Below are 20,173 nucleotides of genomic sequence, written 5' to 3' on the forward strand. Positions count from 1 at the left end.
TAGCCATCAGGGAAATGCAGATCACAACCACAATGAGGTAGCACTTCACACCTAGCAGAATGACTATAACCAAAGTCAGATAAGATCAAGTGTTGACAAGTATGGAGAAATCTGATCCCTCATACACTGCTTGTGGAAATGTAAAATGGTGCAGCTGCATTGGAAAACAATCTGAAAGTTACTCAAAAGGCTAAACACAGAATTACGACCCAGCAATTTCACTCCCAGGTATATACCCAAGAGAAATGGAATCTTGTACATGAATGTTTGTAGTATTTATTCAAAATTCCCAAAAAGTAAAAACTTAAATATCCATCACTTAATGAATCGGTAAATAAAATGTAGCACAGCCATACAACGTAATATTGGCAGCAACAGCAAAAAAAAAAAAAAAAAAAAAAATGAAGTACCAATACATGCTATAACACAGATGGACTTTGAAAACATTATGATAAATTTTAAAAGCCCAGAACAAAGGACCACATATTGTATGATTCCATTTATCTGAAATGTCCAGACTCCATAGCAGATTGGTGGATGCCTAGGGCTTGTAGTGGTAGGAAGAAATAAGAAGCACCATTAATGGGTATGGGGTTTCTCTTGGGAGTGATGAACATGTTCTAAAATTGACTGTACTAGTTTGACAATTCTGTGAACTTACTAAAAATTACTGACTTGCATATCTAAGTGGGTAGACTATACAATATGTAATTATATTTCAATACAGCTTTTTTTTTTAAATAATGAATTCTATGGAAGTAAAACAACTTTATTCCAAGTGCTTTCTTGAGTATTACAAAGTTTCACTGAATTTACATTGTGACTCACACAAAATATTGTTATGGTCATTTAAATAGCCATTTTTCTTTTTCCTAGTATATTCCTTTACTTAATTAATCACTTAAATATGAAACAATTCCCCTGTTAATTAAAAGAAACTTTCACCCATAGGGCCTTTCCACATAAACTATCTAAAATTAAAAGTTTTAACTTACCAAGTATATGGTAAAATTAAGTAGACTGAACAAAACACTGACATTAATTTCTTCTGCATAAATACACCATTATGTATTTTCTAAGTTTGCCAAAATAGTAACCAGGAGCTTACAATACTGATTTAGTAAACTATATATCACATTCCTGAAAGTTTATAATATATATAAACATTTAAAATATTCATTTCTACTTTTCTCATCTTTTCAACCTTTAAAAATAGTCTTTTTTATTTTTCCTCTCATATCTGGACATCTCAAGATGAGCATCATTGTGATATTTACTAATAATTATATGGTTATTGAAACAGGTATCTCTAATGGGTATGAGAACTACAATTTAAGTTTCTACTTTAGAATTTTAATTTTTTGCTGAAAGTAGAGATAAATAAATTGTACTTATGTTAAAACTTTTTAGAAACAGTAATTATTGTCATGCAGTAATTCATATGATATACTTAAGCAAAAACTGGAATGATTATATGAAACTTAGTTACAGGAATGAGCAGACCAATGTTATTACTAGAAAAGATTAAAACTAAAATAATACATGTCTTTTTTTACCATTTACTATGTAAACTAAGTTTTTTAATAGTAGCTCAGATATACTTTTGAGTGTTAAATTGGGTTTAATGTCAGCAAGACAAAATGCTTCCTTAAAATTTTTTCTTACATGTTTTAAAACAAGCTTAGTATCTCAGTGTGATACTGGATGAGTTAACATCTCAAGCACTATTTAATTCCTTTAGTTGATAGTAATAATCCTGAAAAAGTTGTTGAGGACTGGTGTCTCTAGTTAAAAGTAGTAAAAAAATTATTTTACTATGGATGATTAATTAAGCATGTACACTATCATTACAATGTACAGTTGCTTTTACTGTAAAAAATCTGATGAATTTAAAAGTCTTCACTTTGTTTTTATTGATTAATTTTATTCTTGGTTAGTCTGACTTTCTGTAACTTCAGAGGATAATCTTTTGGAGACATTTTCACAGCAACTGACAGTGTCTGGGAAATGAGTATTGATAAGGTTTCTTCACTGGGGTTTAATACAATTTGTGTTGTCATTGTCATAGTATATTTGAGTCAAAGTTCCTTATGTTCTAGGTGAGCCAATTTTTTTTTCAGATTTCTAACGTTTTAAAAAACTTTCATCAATCAGACTTCAATACTTGATAAATACACATAATTTGAGCTATAAAGAAGAAATCTAGCCTAATTAAATGAAAAAGATTTATTTTTTGTGAGATTTCACACATACATGTCCCTAATTCTATTAATAAAGCATTAAATGTATTAAAAGACCTACCTACTTTTCGTTAAAATTTATTACGTAGAATTATAAATCCCCAGTAAGATTAAGTATTTTAAATATATGTATGAATGTATGACTATATGTACATATACATGAAACTACTTATTAGCTAACTTTCTATTTGCTTTATGAATATAGTCTTTTCAACAGCACTCTCAAAAACCATCCTTCTACTACATAATACTTTTTTAAAGCTATTAAGATCAAAATGATGTACCTATTTAAAAATATCAGTTTCTAGACTAAGCCTCAAATCAACATTAATCTGTATGTTGGTACTTTTTAAAAAACATAACTGTGCAAAAAGACAAAAGTGTATAGAAGTATTATGCAAACACCCCTAAACCCACAATCAAGGTTTAACAAATGTAATGCTTGTTTCAAGTCTGGTTTTTTTAGATTTGGAAAAATAAAACATACTTGAAAACCACTGAAATCCCCAGTCCCATTCCTTTCTCTTTCTAGAGCAAACCACTAATCTGACTTTGTCATGTATCTTTTCAGTATATGTTTCTGTAATTTCATCACAGAGGTCTGTATCCATAAACATCTAGGAAGGAATGAGGAAGAGAGGAATAGTTATATATATAATTGTTTATTTAAAAGACAGAGATTTGAAGTCAATTAGGCCAAATATTAGTATCTATTTAATCTCATTTCATGAGTGTTAGCTTATTTTCTCTATGTTAAAAATACTGTACAATTAAACATTCACAATAAAACAAAATAGTGACTTTGGAGTTAGGCAGCCTTGGGTTTAAAACACCTTTCTGCTACTTAACAGCCATGTAACTTTGGGCAAGTTTGTTAATCTTTCCAAACTTTAGTACCCTCATCCATAAAGTGTGGACAATATTGGTACCAAATACATAATACTGTTTCCAGTATTAAAATAAGCTAATCCAAGCAGTGCATAGTGTGATAACCAGCTAATATTTTTTGAGTGTCTATTTTCTAAGCTCTTTACAAGATTATCCTATTTAATCTTACATCTATCAGTCACTAAAAGAGATAGGTATGGAACTAAAAGTGTGTAGTTAGTAATTTGCGGTTAGATTGTTATTTAAAAGAAAGGCAAATGTCTTCATTTTAATAAATGGTGATACAGCAGTTAGAAAAGATTTGGGAAGTTAGATGGGTGCCATGTGTGAGGACTTAATGCCAGGCCAAGTGAAGACTTTGGGCAGGGACAAACCATACTAAAGCCTACACCAGATTAATCTGGTGTTAAAGAGGGACAAAGCACAGGCAGTGAAACTACTTTAGGTGAAGAAATCTGCATTCAGTTGAAAAATGTAAAACTAGATTTCAGAAGACACATATTTTGAGAGTGTATGCTACAAATTGATGGATGAGGTATGGGACATTACAGGATAAATGAAGTAGAAAATATAGAGTGAAAACACAAGAGAGCTTTGGCCAGAATCCTGGAGAACCTGCTTTTGTAGGGCAAGAGGAAAAAAAAAAAAACACCCAATAAATTAGAGAAATAATAAGCACTTTAAGACTTTGTAGTGTCCTTGAATCCACAGAAACAGATTCCAGACAAAGTGATGAACAACAGTATCAAAAATTAAAAGATACTGAACAGGACAAAAACAGGTAAAAGATTACAAAGTGGCTGTAAGAAGTTACCAGTATATCCCTTTCTCTACATTTCAGTAAGTATAGATGGTTTCTCCTTACCAAAAGTACTGTCATCTATGTTTCCCCTTAATATATCACTGAAACAATTTTAAAATATTTATAATCTCCCTCATTCTTCTCTTCCCTCAAGATAAAAGAAATCTAAAAGAGATCGTAGCAACTCACTTGTCTTCCTCAGATTATGCAAATCCCTTTAATTTATCCCAGTTTTAGCAAAGATTCTCCCTGAAGGAAAAAGTAAATTTAGAAGGCATGTTAAAGCAAAGGTAAGGTAATGAATTAAAAAAAATGTCAGAGAGGAACTCGTAGCTGTTTACAGACCACTGCTCCTCAAAGGACATCTTGTCAACTAGAAAACATACAAAATTCGTATGCCCGGTTCAACTAGTAATTTTTTTTTAAATGATATAACAATAAAGACTTCAGGACATTTTTAATTCTCAAGTCATGATCAAAACTAGAGAGCTAAAACATTTCATTAGGATGTTTTAAGTGAAAATGATTTTTAAAAATTAAGTAATTTGTCCTAACAATTGGGAAAATTTGAAAAGAATTAGATTTTACATGAAATGTGGAGTTACTATTAATTATCTTCAGTGTGATATTGGTTGTGTATAAAAATCTATCTCTTCATTCTTAGGAGATGTAAGATTAAGTATTTACATGGAAAAAAATCTCCTGATGACTAGAATTTACTTTCAAATCATATAGCCCCAATCAACAAAATCTATGTACTTATATAAATATAAATAAAGCAAATACAGCAAAATGTTAACAACTTTGTTGAAATAAAAGGGCATTTATTTACTATTCTTTCATTTATTAACCCATTTTATTTATTTTTCTGGATACTGAATATTTTTCACTAGAAAAATAGAGAAAATAACTTGGCCTGATCTACTGCCACACTAACAACTCACTGGAACATACACACATATTCATAGGACAATTTTACTTTAATCCCCAGAACACAGATAACTTTGTTTTTAAGAAAATTTTAAAACTATACAGTTATCCACAAACTCTTAAAAGTATTTCACAAATCAACAATACTTGAATTGATATATTCAAAGCCCAATGTATGGATAATGATAATGACTTCCATAGAGAGAAAAATCTTTCTCCTGGTCATAGACAAGCTAGCTAACTGCACGCCTCACTAATTTATCGGATCTCACAAACAAACTTCACAAATCTGTACCACTGCTCATAAAGAAAACACCTCCCTTTACACTGTCACCTTCTTTGGGCCGCACAATTTGGAGGGTCTGTTTCCAGCATCACACCTCTCCTCAGGGCCAAAAGGATGTACCACCACTCTCCTCTTTCTAGAACATGCTCCAAATATGCAGGAATTCTCTACCTAAAACAGTCTCACATCTACCTACAGAGCCCACCTGGGTCTATTCTCTAAAGGAATTCCTTCACGGCAAGGAACACATCCTGCCTGTAATGTGCATAGTTAGGCCAAAGAGATGGGGAGAGGGAGATGGAGCTTGGATATGAAGACTGAGAAGTCCACATGTGTTCATGAGGCCCCTCTAGATGCAGGATGGAACCCACTTCTGCCATATTTTGGATGTAGAACTCACAGAGCCCAAAAATTTTAAATTCAAACCAGAGCTTCTGTTTGTCAAAGAAGGACAGAACATATTTAGCAATTTATTGGCTTTATTTACAACTTTTAAATAGTTTGACACACAATTTAAGAGCTTTCTTTTGTACTCTTTCCTTGGGACCCACAAATACTAGAGGCAAGCCTGCATAAAAAATGAGTTTAGAGACAGTTATGCAAGGGGAAAAAACTAAAAGGGAAACAGAGTCAGGGAATCTCTGCCACTAAAAAGCTATACAGACTTTATACCTGTGCCTTAGTTTCTAAGACTATAAAATTTTTCAAAATTGATTATTAATTAAAGATCCTAGTTCTAAAAATTAAAGAAATCTTTAGCAATGAATCATTAAACAAATTTACTTTATATGATAGTATCAGGTCTAGGACTTGAACCCAGTTCTCCTCACTACAAATTCAGTGCTTTTCCCACTTTACCAAAGAAACTTACATTTGAAAACCCATCTGCAAAAGATTTATTATCCAACACTGAAAGTGAGAAATAAATGATAAATGCCAGGAACAGAAATGAAAACTAATTCCTCTTCCTCATAAATAGCTCATTTTTCTGATGATCCCTACAGCACTATAATATCTAAGATGCTATGAGTTTAACTTGAAATGATAAAAAATTATTTTGTAATCAATATTATATAATTATTAAAACAATTAAGTAAAATATTGGGTTATGTATTACAAAATCATGAATTTTTTCATCTTCTCAATATCTAGTTTTCTCAAATCTGTATTTAAGTCTTAGGCTATAACTTATAAACTGGTACCATGAATCTGTTTTTTTATTTACAAATTAAAATGCCATAATTAGTGCAAGATTATTATGAGGATAAAATGTGATGACATATAAGAAGTATCCAACACAATGCCTGTTTTAGGACAAGGGCTTACTAAATAACTGTTGAATGATTGAAAAAAAATTTTTTTTAATTGCTGAATTTATTTAAATCACTTAAATACATATTATTGAGAAGCCTAAAACCACACGTTTCAAACAGTCCAACTCTAAATCATCATAGTATAGATCACTAGATGATTCCTAGCATGAGAAGCAGAGTGAAGAGACTGAGCAGAAAAACACTGATAAGGGATGCTGAGGGTAGGGGAGTATATGTGTGTGGGTGGGGAGGGCTGTATTTTCTGCTCAATTCTGCTGTAAATGTGAAACTGTTCTAAAAAAAATATTTTAGAAAATATTTATTTCTATTTAAATCTATTTTAAAAAAATAAGAAGGCTAAGATACTCAAACAGGTTTTTCATAACATGAGGTCATAAAGTGATAAAACAGGCCCTTGACAATTCACTCTTTAGTTAAAGGAGTATCTTCTAATTGGCCTCATGGCTTGTGGTAAGCAGAATAATGGCCCCAAACGACATCAAATCAACTTTCTAACCCCCCAAATCTGTGACTACGTTAATTTACATGGCAAACAAAAATTCAGATTGCAGACAGAATTAAGGTTTTTAATCAGCTGATCTTAAAATAGGGGAAGACTATGCCAGATTGTCCATGGGCCCAATATAATCACAAGGTTCCTTATAAGTGGAAGAAAGAGGCAGAAGAGAGTCATGCAATGAGAAAATGACTTGATTGGCCACTGCTGGAGTTAAAGATAGAAGGGAGCTGCACAGAATGTGGGCAGTCCCCATAAACTGGCAAAGGCAAGAAAATGAATTCTCCCTTAGAATTTCTAGAAAGGAATGCACAGCCCTGCCAACACCTTGATTTTAGCTAAATAAGATCCTTTTTGAACTTCTGACTTTCAGGATTGTTAAGATAATAAATTCATGTTGTTTGAAGATATCAAATATGTGGTAATTTGTTACAGCAGCAATAAGAAACTGATATACAGGTCACTTCCTGTTTCAGTATTCCCATACTCTACAGCAACAGAGGATAGTGTGGGCTTCAGAGTCCAACTGCCTGTATTTGAATCCTTACTCTGACTAGGTGTATGACACTGAACAAGCTATTTAACTATCTATCCTATGCTTCAAGCCTGTATCTGTAAAAAGAGTAGATGATAAGTTCTACCTCACAGAATTGTTCTGAAGATTAAATGAAAAAAAAAATGTAAAGGCATGAACATAACTGCTCAGTATTTATTAGATGTTTATATTTTTATATTTATTCATAATTATATAATCTTCACAGGAAAGTTTGTACATTTACCTTAATTTTCTAGGACTCTGTCTAATCATAGTTACACACAATAATTTATCTATAAAGATATTCATCGTACTATCCAAGAAAAATAAACTGGTCAAATAAATTATGGTACTTCTGCATTATAAATTATTATACCATCATTAAATGGTGTTGTAAGTCTTCCAATTAAGGCCAAGATGGAGTAACAGGAACTAGATTTACCCTCATGCTTAAAACAACTTATATAGAAGCACAAAGTTCAACAACAAAAGCACAAAGGTCAGCACCAATGGGTGGTGGTGGCAGGGGAGGAGGAAATACACTGTCATATCATTCATACAATATATGTGAAGAGGTATGTTATAAATGAAGGTAAACTAGGTTAAAGATGTATACTATTAATTTTAAAGCAACTATTAAAATAACACAACCAAGAGTACTAAACAGTAACTCAACAAAAGTTTACTTTGTGTGCCAGTTGTCAATTTATCACCTCGCAGATTTAAATCTATACTTCATTGTTTGCTCTGCAACAATGGAGTTGAAACTTGTACACATTTTTCCTTTGTCAGTGGCATAATGTTAAGCTTTGTTAGTAGGGGACATTGGAAGACTACTGGAAGATGAAGGGTTCAGTTCCTGGTTCCAGTGTGTTCTCTTCAGCAGGGAACAGAAGAATGCAGCAACCAGCAGCACACAAAATCACCCCATGGTTAACTTCCCATGATATCTTCTTAGGCAGCTTCACAGCAAGTTTTGACTCATAACACCTGTCTATAGGCATCATCCCCTTGTAACTAAAAGAACAGATTCCCACTAAGGCTCACTAACATGACACTGCAACAAACTTCTCTAACATGCAGTGCTCCGTGGTTATGACCTCCAAGAGGTCTGGATTGCAGCCCCGATGAGAAGGGCATGTCCAAGATTTGTTCTTTCCCTGAGTACTTTTTGTCCATTATAGAGGTAGTGGCTGCTCCATTTATCTGCTCTTTTGTGCTCTTTAAAATTTTATTTATGCTTTAGTAGCCAGTTTCACATTAGTCCAGTCCTGTGTCAGTTAATAATTATTATTTAAAATTTCCCTGCTCATATTACTGTGTAGTTTCTATCTCTACATTGGACTGTGGCTGGTACAAGTGAGATAATAAAAATTACTGTTAATCCAAAAACAGGCAGAAAATAAGGGAAAGAGGAACAAAGAATAGATGGAAGACATACAAAATTAATAGCAAGACATACAAATGGCCAACAGGCACCTGAAAAATGCTCAATATGCTAATTATCAGAGAAATGCAAATCAAAACTACAATGAGGTATCACCTCACACTAGTCAGAATGGCCATCATGCAAAAGTCCACAAAGGATAAACACTAGAGAGGGTGTGTTGAAAAGGGAACCTTTCTACACTGCTGTTGGGAATGTAGTTTTCCATTTGGAAAACAGTATGGAGATTCCTCAGAAAACTAAAAAGACTTACCGTATGATCCAGCAATCACACTCCTAGGCATATATCAGGAGGGAACTCTAATTCGAAAAGATACATGCACCCCAATATTCACAGCAGCACTATTTACAATAGCCAAGACATGGAAGCAACCTAAATGTCCATCAACAAATGACTGAATAAAGAAATTGTTGGGGGAGGGTCTAGCTTACTGGTAGAGTACTTACTTAGTATGCATGAGGTCCTGGGTTCAATCCCTGGTACCTCTGTTAAAGAAATAAACTTCATTACCTCCTAAGAAAAAAAAATTTTTTAAAAAGTGGTATATTTATACAATGGAATACTACTCAGTGATAGAAAAGAATGAAATAATGCTATTTGAAGCAATATGAATGGATCTGGAGATCCAGAAGAGAAAGAAAAATATCGTATGATACTACTCATATGTGGAATCCGGAAAAACAAAAAGAAGAAAAGAAAAAAGAGGACAATAACGAACTCATCTATAAAACAGAAACAGACTTGCCAAAAGAGTAAATAATCTTACGGTTACTGGGGGAAAGGTGGTGGGAAGGGATAAATTTAGGAGTTTGAGATTTCCAAATGTTAACCACTATATATAAAAATAGATAAAAAACAGATTTCTTCTGTATAGCACAAGGAACTATATTCAATATCTTGTAATAACTTCTAATGAAAAAGAGTATGAAAATGAATAGATGTATATATATGCACGACTGGGACATTATGCTATACACCAGAAATTGATACACTGTAACTGACCATACTTCAGTTAAAAAAATTAACAGCAAGATGGTAGGTTTAAACACACCAATATAATTAATCACATTATATGTAAATGGTTTAATCAGCTTCATTATAAAATAGATTGTTAAACTAGATAAAAAAGAGAAGAATCAATTTTGTGTTGCCTACAAGAAAGCCACTTTAAATATAAAAACACAAATAGTTTAAAAGTAAAAGGATAGAAAAAGACATGCCATGCTAAAACAAACAGAAAACAGAAGTGACAATATCAATATCAAACAAAGGAGGTATCAGAGCAAAGAATAAATGTAAAGCTCGAAAGTAAGGTATAGACCAAATCTATATAAATGTAAACAAGTTCAAAACATAAACATTTTCTCTGATCACAATGAAGTTAAATTAGAAATCAGTATCAGAAAGGTATCTGAAAAAATATTCAAATACTTATAAATTAAATAAACACACTTCTAAATAACTCACAGGTCAAATAAGAAATCAAAGGCAGAATTCAAAAGCTTTGAAACTGAATAAAAATGAAACAATAAAAATGTGAGATGCAGCTAAAACAACACTCAATGGGAAATGTATAGTATCAAACATCTAGATCAGAAGAGCTCCATCAATGATCCCAATTTTCACCTTTAAAAAAGAGTAAACTAAACCCAAAGTAAGCAAAAGAAAGAAAATAAAAATAGCAGATACCAGTGAAATATAAAGCAAGAAACAAGAGAAAATCAATGAAACTCCATAAAATTGATAATTCTCTACCACAATGATAAGCAAAAAAAAGAGAAGATATTAATTACCATTATCAGAAGTGCACTCTACAAACTACTGTAGACATTGAAATAATAAAGAAAATGTTATGACAATAAAATTGACAACTTAGATGAAATTCTCAGAGAAGTATCTTGAAAAGCACAAACTACCAAAAGCTCACTCACACATAAATAGCATAAGAGACATACGCCTATTTAAGAAATTAAACTTGTAATTAAAAACATTTCCCAAAATATAAGTTCAGGCCCAGATGGCTTCAACAGTGATTTCTACAAACTTTTAAGGAAAACATAAACTTCTACATGAAAATATAAGAAAAAATCTTCATGACTATAGGGTAGGCATAGATTTCTTAAATATGATATAAGTACAGTCTATAAAAAAAGTAATGAGTGGGACTTTTTCAGAACTAAAAACTTTTGCTCCTCAAAAGGCACTATTAAAAAAGGCAAGCCACAGACTGGGAGAAAATATTTGTAAAACATAGAATACTACAATTCAATAATAAAAAGTCTACTAAATTTTTCAAATGGGCAAAAAATTTCACCAAAGAAGTTATGTGGATGGGAATAAGCACATGAAAAGATATTTAACATCATGAATGAGTAAAGCAATGCAAATTAAAATCACAATAAGATACTACTACTCACTGGTCAGAATGGTTTAAATTATTAAGTCTATAAAAGTATTTGCTTACAAAGACTGTACACAAATGTTCAAAGCATCCTTATTCCCCAAAACTAGAAATAATATACACCAATTAAGAAAAGGAATAAATAAATTGTGGTATATCTATATAATGGAATACTACTTAGTAATTAAAATGAATGAAATATTATACCTACAACTACTGGATGAATCTCAAAATAACTATGCTGAGTAAAAGAAGCGACATTTAAAGAGCATACATAAGATATTGTTCCATTATATAAGATTCTAGAAAATCCCAACTGATCTATAGTGACAGAAATAAGATCAGTGGTTGTCTCAGCAGTGGCAGAGGGAGGGGTGGGAATGGAAGAAAGGATTACAAAGAAGCAATAGGGAATTTTGAGGGGTGATAAATATGTTCATTATCTTGATTGTGATGATGGTTTCCCAGGTATATACATGTCAAAATTAATCAAATTGCATACTTTAAATATGTTCAGTTCATTATATATCAAGTATACCTAAATTAAGGTGAAAATTTGATATAGAAAACAAAAAGGTAAATGAGTATAGAGTGTCAGATGAAAAGCAAACCCTAAAATACAAAAAGCGATTATTTCTAGCTGATGGGATTAGTGGTGATTTTCTTGTTTGTGCTCTCTAAATTTTTTCTAAATAATTTCAGTGGACCTGTTTTACTTTTGTAGTTGTCAAATGTCCATATCTCTTCACATACTAGGCAGTCAATAGATACTTAAACTAAACTGTTTTCATTAACAAATTTAAAATCGTATGAATTCTCAAAGGAGACACATACACATTATCTTACAAAGCAAGGCAAAACTTTAGTATACACCACCATTTTAGATTATTTATATGTCTATGGATATACTGACTTACTACATTATTTAAGAGGCTCATATATATTTGGAATATGGGTCTTATTTCCTTCATGAGTTACAAAAAAAAAGCAGAATGCCTTATATAGTCTTACATATGACAGGTGTTCCACATATATTTATTGAATTCATCAACAAATGAATGTCTTATAGCTGTCTTAGAATTACAACTACGTCAGTGCTTAGCACATAGTATGTTCTCAAAAATTTGTATCCAACTTTTTAAAAACTTTAAATCCCTCTATTCAATATAAGTTTAACTTAAATCAAATACCAAGCAAGGACCACTTCTTACTTCACACATAGCACAGCATCACGCAAACTCAAAGATGTTGACAAAGTACTTATGAAACTGAATCCAAAATTTCTGGAGTCACAAGCTTCGAACATAAAAACATAACTAAGAAATTACACAATAGTACTCAGATCCTGTGGCATTACATAGGATAAGTAAAGCAAATGAGCTCCTTGAAGAAATGGCCGATTACAGGTCTGAGGCAGGGAAATTAAACATTTCTTCTTACACCAGAAAGCAGAAGTACTTAAAGACTAATGAGGACATGTTAAAAGGGCATAGAGTTGGCTTGAAAAGATTCCCACTGGCAAAATATTCAAAAAGAATAAGAATGGCAATGGATTATAACATATTCGATTTTTTTTTTTAATCCATGGGTCCAACTCTTTGTAGAAAAATCCCATCTGTTAATTACAAAGGGGTAAATGTACTTATTACTAAGTGGTAAAATTCAGCATCACCAAAATGGGGGAAACTAAAATCACGTCTCCTAATGTGATCCAACAAAAGTACACAAAATCAACTATGTAGTGCTCTTACCAAGAAATATGTAACTTTGAATTATGAAGAAACAATTAGATAAACACAGACAATGGGTCTGGACTTTTTAAAAATGTTGGTGTCAGGAAAGAACAACAAAAAGCACGGAAAGCCTGTACTAGGTTAAAAAAGATTAAAGAGACATAATAACTAAAAGCAATGCCTGACTTTGATTGGATCCTGGATTTTAAAACAAACATCTATAAAGATTATCGGGATAATTTAAGAAATTTGAATTTCAATTACCTAATATCATGTTATTGATGATGCTAAGTTTTATCACTTTGTAAAAGTAACTTTAAAATAAAAAGAGTGAGAAAGCAAATGGGGCAAAAAATTAACAACTACTGAGTCTATATGAATGGTATATGGATGAACATTGTATTATTCTTTCAACTATTCTGTATGCTTAAACGTTTTCAAAATAAAAAGTTAGGAAAAATAAATCTGGCAATATAATCTTTTAAGTGTAATACACCTCTCGGTAACTAGTTATTTCTTTTTACAGAACAAATAGTACTCAAGGTTCAATCACGTAACAGTTTTTTTTTTATAACAGTTTTGTGGTAGTTTGTAATAAATTTAAGTAGACTAGAAGTTTTACAGAAAAGGGCCTGCTTTCTTGGCTCTGCCATTTACAAGAGCCATTGGACTTCAGACAGTTGTATATTATATGCACATATATTATAATATGATATATAAAATGTATATGAAGAATCAAATAATTACAATTGCCAAAATGTCATGAAATAAAAGCGCTAATGTATAAACTTAGAGAAATACCTTCTTTAAACTGGATTGGTCAAAGAACTTGTTTATCACTTATTCCAAATCACTTAGTTGGAGGGCTAAGGGAAGTGCTAGAAACCAGTGTCAATTGAAACTGAATCAGAAATGAAAATAGAACACCTCTGAAATTATAAAAATAGATCAATGGGAAAGTATGACTTAATTTTCAGTTTGAGTTCTTCAAAAGCAAAGGACCATATCTGATTCATTTTTGCAAACTCAGTGCCCAGAATAATCTCTTACACCTGGTAGACATCTAGTAAATTAAATACTGAACAAATAAAAGACCAAAAATGCAACATTTCCAAAAACAGATATCATATAAAATTCAGTTATTCATATATACACAGTTTATATCTGCATTTGACAAATATAACAGGGGTGCATTTTTTAACACTAAAAATATAGTTTAAAACTTAAGATACATTAAAAGATACACATGCAAAAAAACCCCAGAAACTTAAAAAATATTTCTCAATTTGGACACAACCAGTTATAAATATATTTTATAACACAATACGTTAATTGTAAGTGTCTGATCATCTGATCATAGTGTGGTATCATTCTCATTTCTGATCACCCTTAAACATTATAGAGTTTAAACTATAAGAAAGGAATGTGCTAACTAGTTATGTGATAGCAAGCAAAATGACCTAACACTGTTTTTGCTTTTTGTATGAGGATAGAGTAAAATCTTATTCAGCTCTAAAATTCTACAATTCCATGAAATGTTTAGTGTAAACCTGTACTGTTTTCAGGTATACAAACATATATTCATGTAGGAAAAATCCTTGCTTAAGGATTGTCCTTAGCCATTATTATCTCGTAATAACATTAATGGAATATAATCCATAAATACTGACTCACTATGTTGCACACCTGAAACTAATATTGTAAATCAACTAAACTTCAACACACAAACACACAAAAGATTGCCTCCTTTCATAATTTGTAAGGTATTACTCGCATAATAAGTGTACAAGGTATTATTTGCATAGTTGACCATAGTAAATTACCAGATTTTATTTAACTGAAAACTGCAGTCAAAGCTTCCTATTTGTTTACTATCTCTTCAGATATATCACCCACACCATATTGTGCTAAAATATTTCCTTAATTTAAAATCATTTCAGTCCAATTGCTCAAATAAAGAAACTTAATCTCCCAAATTTAAGTATTTCAAAACAGCTATATATTATCATAACACAAATAAAGTTTGATGGCTTAGTAGACCCTAACACTTTTTTTTCAATTTCAGACATTAATAATTATAAGTAAATGACTGAGCAGTCCTAAGGTATCTGGGATTGTACCTCATCAATGAAATTAAATATAACGTACACCTATAATTTATATAATATTGTATATCAACTTTACTTCAATAAAAGAAGACAGCAAGAGTTTAAAAAAATTAAATACAACAAAATTTTGTTAGACCTACTTTCAAGTTTGGCTTCAGTCTCATGCTCTTCACACTGAACTAATGCAAAAATTTCTCACCAACTGCTGCCTCTTCCCCACCTCTGGAATTCACTTCCTGTTCACCTCTCACCCTTAAGTATGCATATCAGAAGTCAACAGCCTTAACGCTACTGTTAACAACTAGAGCTTCTGTTACTCAGTGTGGAGCTCAATCCTTCCACAATACAGTACATAGTTTAATAATTAAGATCATATTTTAGAACTAGCTAATACCCCACAAATTTCCCAGTCCACACAGAACATTTTAATCTAGAAGATTTGACAGAAAGGTCAAAACCAAAAACCAGTCTACTTTAACTGAAAACTAACTAAAAGGGAAATTCCTGTATAGAATGTCTATTTTGTGTTTTGGCTTAGAAAACTAAGACTTTTGAAACTTCTTATAAGCAATACCATGCCAAATGCATAAAGGTTTAAACAAATTTTGATAAACAGAGGGCTGATAATTTATAAGAATTTAAATTATTCAATGAAACAACCTAAATATTACTTAAGTAGTTTTTTCCCTTCTTTTGGTCTAGGGCATAAGTGGAGTGACAAGTTTTTTAACTATTTGTTATCTGTTGATTTTTTGACTTAGGAAAAGTTGCCACTATTTAAAAAAAGAAAACCAAAAAAACTAGCAAAGAGCTTGGAATCCTCTGAATGCAATGGGTATGAGCAAAGTATAGCAAATTCCTTGCTTTAGTTTTCCATAGGTTTTCCTCTCTTTTCAATAATAATTTCACTTACATGCAAAATTAGCTATGTTTCTGCTTAAGATAACTTTCAAATACCTAATGAGTTCCAATAAATTCTTAAGTGAGGGTAACTCCTGGAGGTGTAACAATAACCATTACAAATTTGAACATACAAGACCTCCCTATAAAAATCAAAGATTTCTTTTCATTTTTTCCTAACTGAGCATTCTACCACCATCACCATCACCATCACCCTCAGTGGGGTGGGGAGCCATATAATTTAAAGCTTTTGATGCTTAATAGAATACATTTCAACTGTCTGGAAAATTTACTCATCTATAATAAATAATTCCCTGACATTGCTGGATAGCAGAGAACATGTTATATTTCTTTACCTTTCTTCATTATTTGTAATTGCCACTCAGGAGCTAAATTAGACAACATGAATGTAACCCAAAATTACAACCAGAAAATGAAAGAGTTGAAAAGAACCTACCAAATATATCCATTTCCCACCCACTATAGGAACTCCTTCTGTGACACATCTGAGCTTTTCCCTGCTTTCAATGAAAGAGCTTTATTTAAACTTCCTTACACTAATCTGTTTTTCTGTGACTTCCACTTAGTAGATGTAAAATTCTGACCTCTAAAGTCCTTCAAATATTTGAAGATAATTATCAGGTTTACTTTTAGGGCATTTGTTATCATCTTAAACACAATCTTATTAGAAAAATGTCAAAATACTTTTGGAAGCAATAGCTATTTCAGTTTACTTTTTTTTTCTTTCTTTGTTTTGGGGTTGTTTTTCCCTCTGATAATAAATAAACTATCTGCCAATACAGCTAGAAAACATGAGATGAGTGGTCTTCTCCACTTAAGAGATTCTTAAGCAAGTTTTTGCCTCATCAGTAAGGTAGATTTTTGAAGGGGTAGGAGATAGGGTGAGTAGGGAGAAATCATTTGGTATGTTATTGTTATTTATTACAGTGTATTAACATACTTTGAAGTAAAATGAAAGTAGTTAAGACCATATATAATGGAGTCAAATCCGATTTGAATTCAGTTTAGCCACTGGCTGTGTGACTTGGGGTATATTACTTAATTTCTCTGTATCTCAGCTTCCTCCCATGTAAACTGAAGGAAATAACTGAATCCAAATAAAAGGATTGTTGTTAAGGATCAGCTGTAAAGGATCAACATGTTAATAATCCATGTTAAGTATTTAGAACAGCGTTTGGTACAAACATAGTGCTCTATCACAGTGCTAATTATTCAAATTTTTGCTTATTACCATTCATTTACTCTAAGCTGAATTATTATGGTAATATACATAACAAAAAATAAAGATATTTTAATTATCTTGATTCAGATTTTTCCAGCTCTCAATAATTACTTTTATATGGTATTTTAGCAACCTTAGGATGGCAAACTTTCAGCCATTCCAAATCATTTTCAGAAAAATATTTAATGACATGAAAAATGTCTGCAACATATTAACTGGAAGGTTAAAAAAGCAATTTGTCAAAAAGCATAAACTATGTGATCCCAACTTTGTTTCTTAAAAGTGAAAAAATACAGAGCATTAGAAGTGACTTGAAAATGAACAGCAGTCTACCTTTAAGCACACAGATCTAGAGCCAGGTGTGACTCTACCTGCTGTCCCATCACCTGGCCTCAAAAATATGTAGGTGGAGGACAGAGGAAGAGACAAAAAACAGACCTCACTGGAAATTTATATATATACGTCTTTTTAAATTTCCTTGGAAACTTATAAAACAAAATTTCAACAGTGGTTTTTTTTGGTAGTGGTATTACAAATAACTTATTTTTTATGTGTCTGTTTTCTACACTGTCCAATTTTAAAATAATAACTATGTTTTAAAATTTTCAGAAAAAAATCCCATATTTAAAAATATGTCTTACATAGGCTGTTCAAATCTGTCTTTCTCTAAGTTTTTTTTTAAGCTTATAAATGTTTTCTTACCTTCAGGAATAAAAAAAAATAAAAATTCAAAGGAGTAAATAAAGTAATAAATTCATAAGAATAGAAAAACCAACATGGAATTATACACAATTATATACATTCTTAAATTCTGTTTCCTGTATTGATTGCTATTTTAGCTACCCCACATCTTTCACTGCTATAGACCTTTTACATTAAAATTTAATTTACAAACATTGATAGATCACACAGTGCTGCATATATTATTTCCACTTTACAAATAAGAAGACAAAAATGAAAGATTTTGTGTTATAAAACAGCAGTAAGCATTTGTCGTAAGAAAGCAATGAAAAGTTTATGGTACTATTCTCTCAAAATTCCTTTGCTCTAAAAATTAGAAATGAAAATAAGCTAATATTTTCCCTATTATGTTTTTTGAGTGCTTCTATTTAGAAATGTTTGCTGTAGCTTCTCACTTTTTTTCTTTTCTCTTTTTTAAATAATAAAATTCTAGAGACAATTATATAAGAAATGTTCTCAGCAATATTCACTGTTTTTAATGATTGACACAGACTCTAATAAGACATTTGAAATTATATCCACAAACACCCCACTCTCAGTTGGGTGGTAAGAAAAAGCAAGGCTTAGAAATATTTTTTACATATCCAGCATTCCCAGTGGGGCTTTCTAGAATTTTTAATAGAGTGCCATCCACGAGTTTTCAAACAGTAGATTAACGAATATCTTGTTCTGGCTATAACAATATATGTGGTTTTCTTTTTTATTTTGATGAACCAATTATGCCACTTTATTGTTTTTTAATCTGTTAACTTCTATACATATATTTAACAATACTAATTAAATCTGAAATGAAATTACTGCATTTAAAAGAGAGTTTTTAAAAAAACCCTAAGAAAAAAATTTCTTTTCATAGAATGTGGGGAAAACCATAATAATGTAAGAACTCATTACTATAACATTTTGACTATGTGGTAACCGTAACTATTCAAAACATGTCAAAAATTACATAGATAAAAAACTTACTTGCTCTGCTAAAATCTGTCATAAATTATACATATTAAATAGTTTAAATTTCACATTTTTAGTATATCTGACCTATAATTCTATACATATAAAACCTATAGATAATTCATATTGATCATAATCATAATAATCATCTCCTACCTTCTCTATCAGTCCATCTCTCCTCTTCACCCCCACAATCAGAAACTCCCAACTCCTAAGTCTTAACACTAACAAATAATAGGAAACTCGAGAATAGACTTTCAATAAGTCAAACAAGTATTCCAAACCAACTGCCCCTTATCAGTTTTTGAACATGTAACAAAAAAGAATAAAGTCAGCAAAACAAAACAAACTCTGAAACAAAAAGGTGAGCAGATTTAAATAAAGCCTTATGAATGTATCAGTGTAGACAAGATGACTTATGAAAGGCTGCTGCTGATGGGTCTGAAAAGAATTTCTCTCAGATAGTACTATCTAAATATTAGCATTAGGAACTACTTTAGTTATTTATAATTATCCTCCATTCATTCCAAATCTATATAAAAAGTTTTTACTTCTTTTTAAAGCCAGCAGAACATGCTTAGAAAATCATAAATTAAAAAAAAAAAATCAAAATGATGACAAGGACTTAGAAAAATAAAACTAAAGAGAGATGCAAAGCTAATAAATTTCATATTTCATAACTTCAATTATATGCTGGACAAAGTAATTAGTCAAGCTAGTCAGAAATCTACATAAAAAGTAGATAGATGATCCTAGGTTCAATCAGTACATGTTTTTCCCAGGGTCATTCTAACTCAGATGCTTGGTCCTCTTCCAGTAGAGGGAGCAAAATCATAATATTCTATTGAAGTCACAAAAAGAAAGGGAGAGGGAAGGCTTACAAGTCCCCTTTAGATATCTTAAATCTATCTAGACAAGTGAAGAATTGTACTGAAAATATCATGATCAACCCAAAGGAAAAGACGAAGATTTCAGCTTTTTCAAACACTTCAAGGCTTTGAAATTAAAAAATGGTCCCTAAATATTTAATTTCAAGAACCGTGTATTTCATTGCCCACCAATTCACACAGGTAAACAAGCATTTTATAAATCTTTAACAACGAAGTTTCAGAAAAATGATAAAATATTACATTAAATACA

At 31.3% G+C, this 20,173-nt stretch overlaps 1 protein-coding gene across 12 annotated transcripts in view; it reads right to left on the reverse strand.

Moving 5' to 3' along the window:
* Positions 1 to 20,173, reverse strand: part of CHD9 (chromodomain helicase DNA binding protein 9) — a 209,076-nt gene that overhangs the window by 111,176 nt on the left and 77,727 nt on the right. The window contains exon 1 of one of the 12 annotated variants that reach the window (XM_074370745.1): positions 15,342 to 15,412. The exons of the other annotated variants lie outside the window; for them this stretch is intronic. Within the exon in view, the coding sequence (XP_074226846.1) occupies positions 15,342 to 15,365 (24 nt within the window). The 5' untranslated portion in view covers positions 15,366 to 15,412. Of the gene's footprint in view, positions 1 to 15,341; positions 15,413 to 20,173 lie in introns of those variants that run through there. 12 annotated transcript variants of the gene reach the window in all.

This window comes from Camelus bactrianus, chromosome 9 (genome assembly GCF_048773025.1).
Source record: "Camelus bactrianus isolate YW-2024 breed Bactrian camel chromosome 9, ASM4877302v1, whole genome shotgun sequence".
Lineage (NCBI taxonomy): Eukaryota > Metazoa > Chordata > Mammalia > Artiodactyla > Camelidae > Camelus > Camelus bactrianus.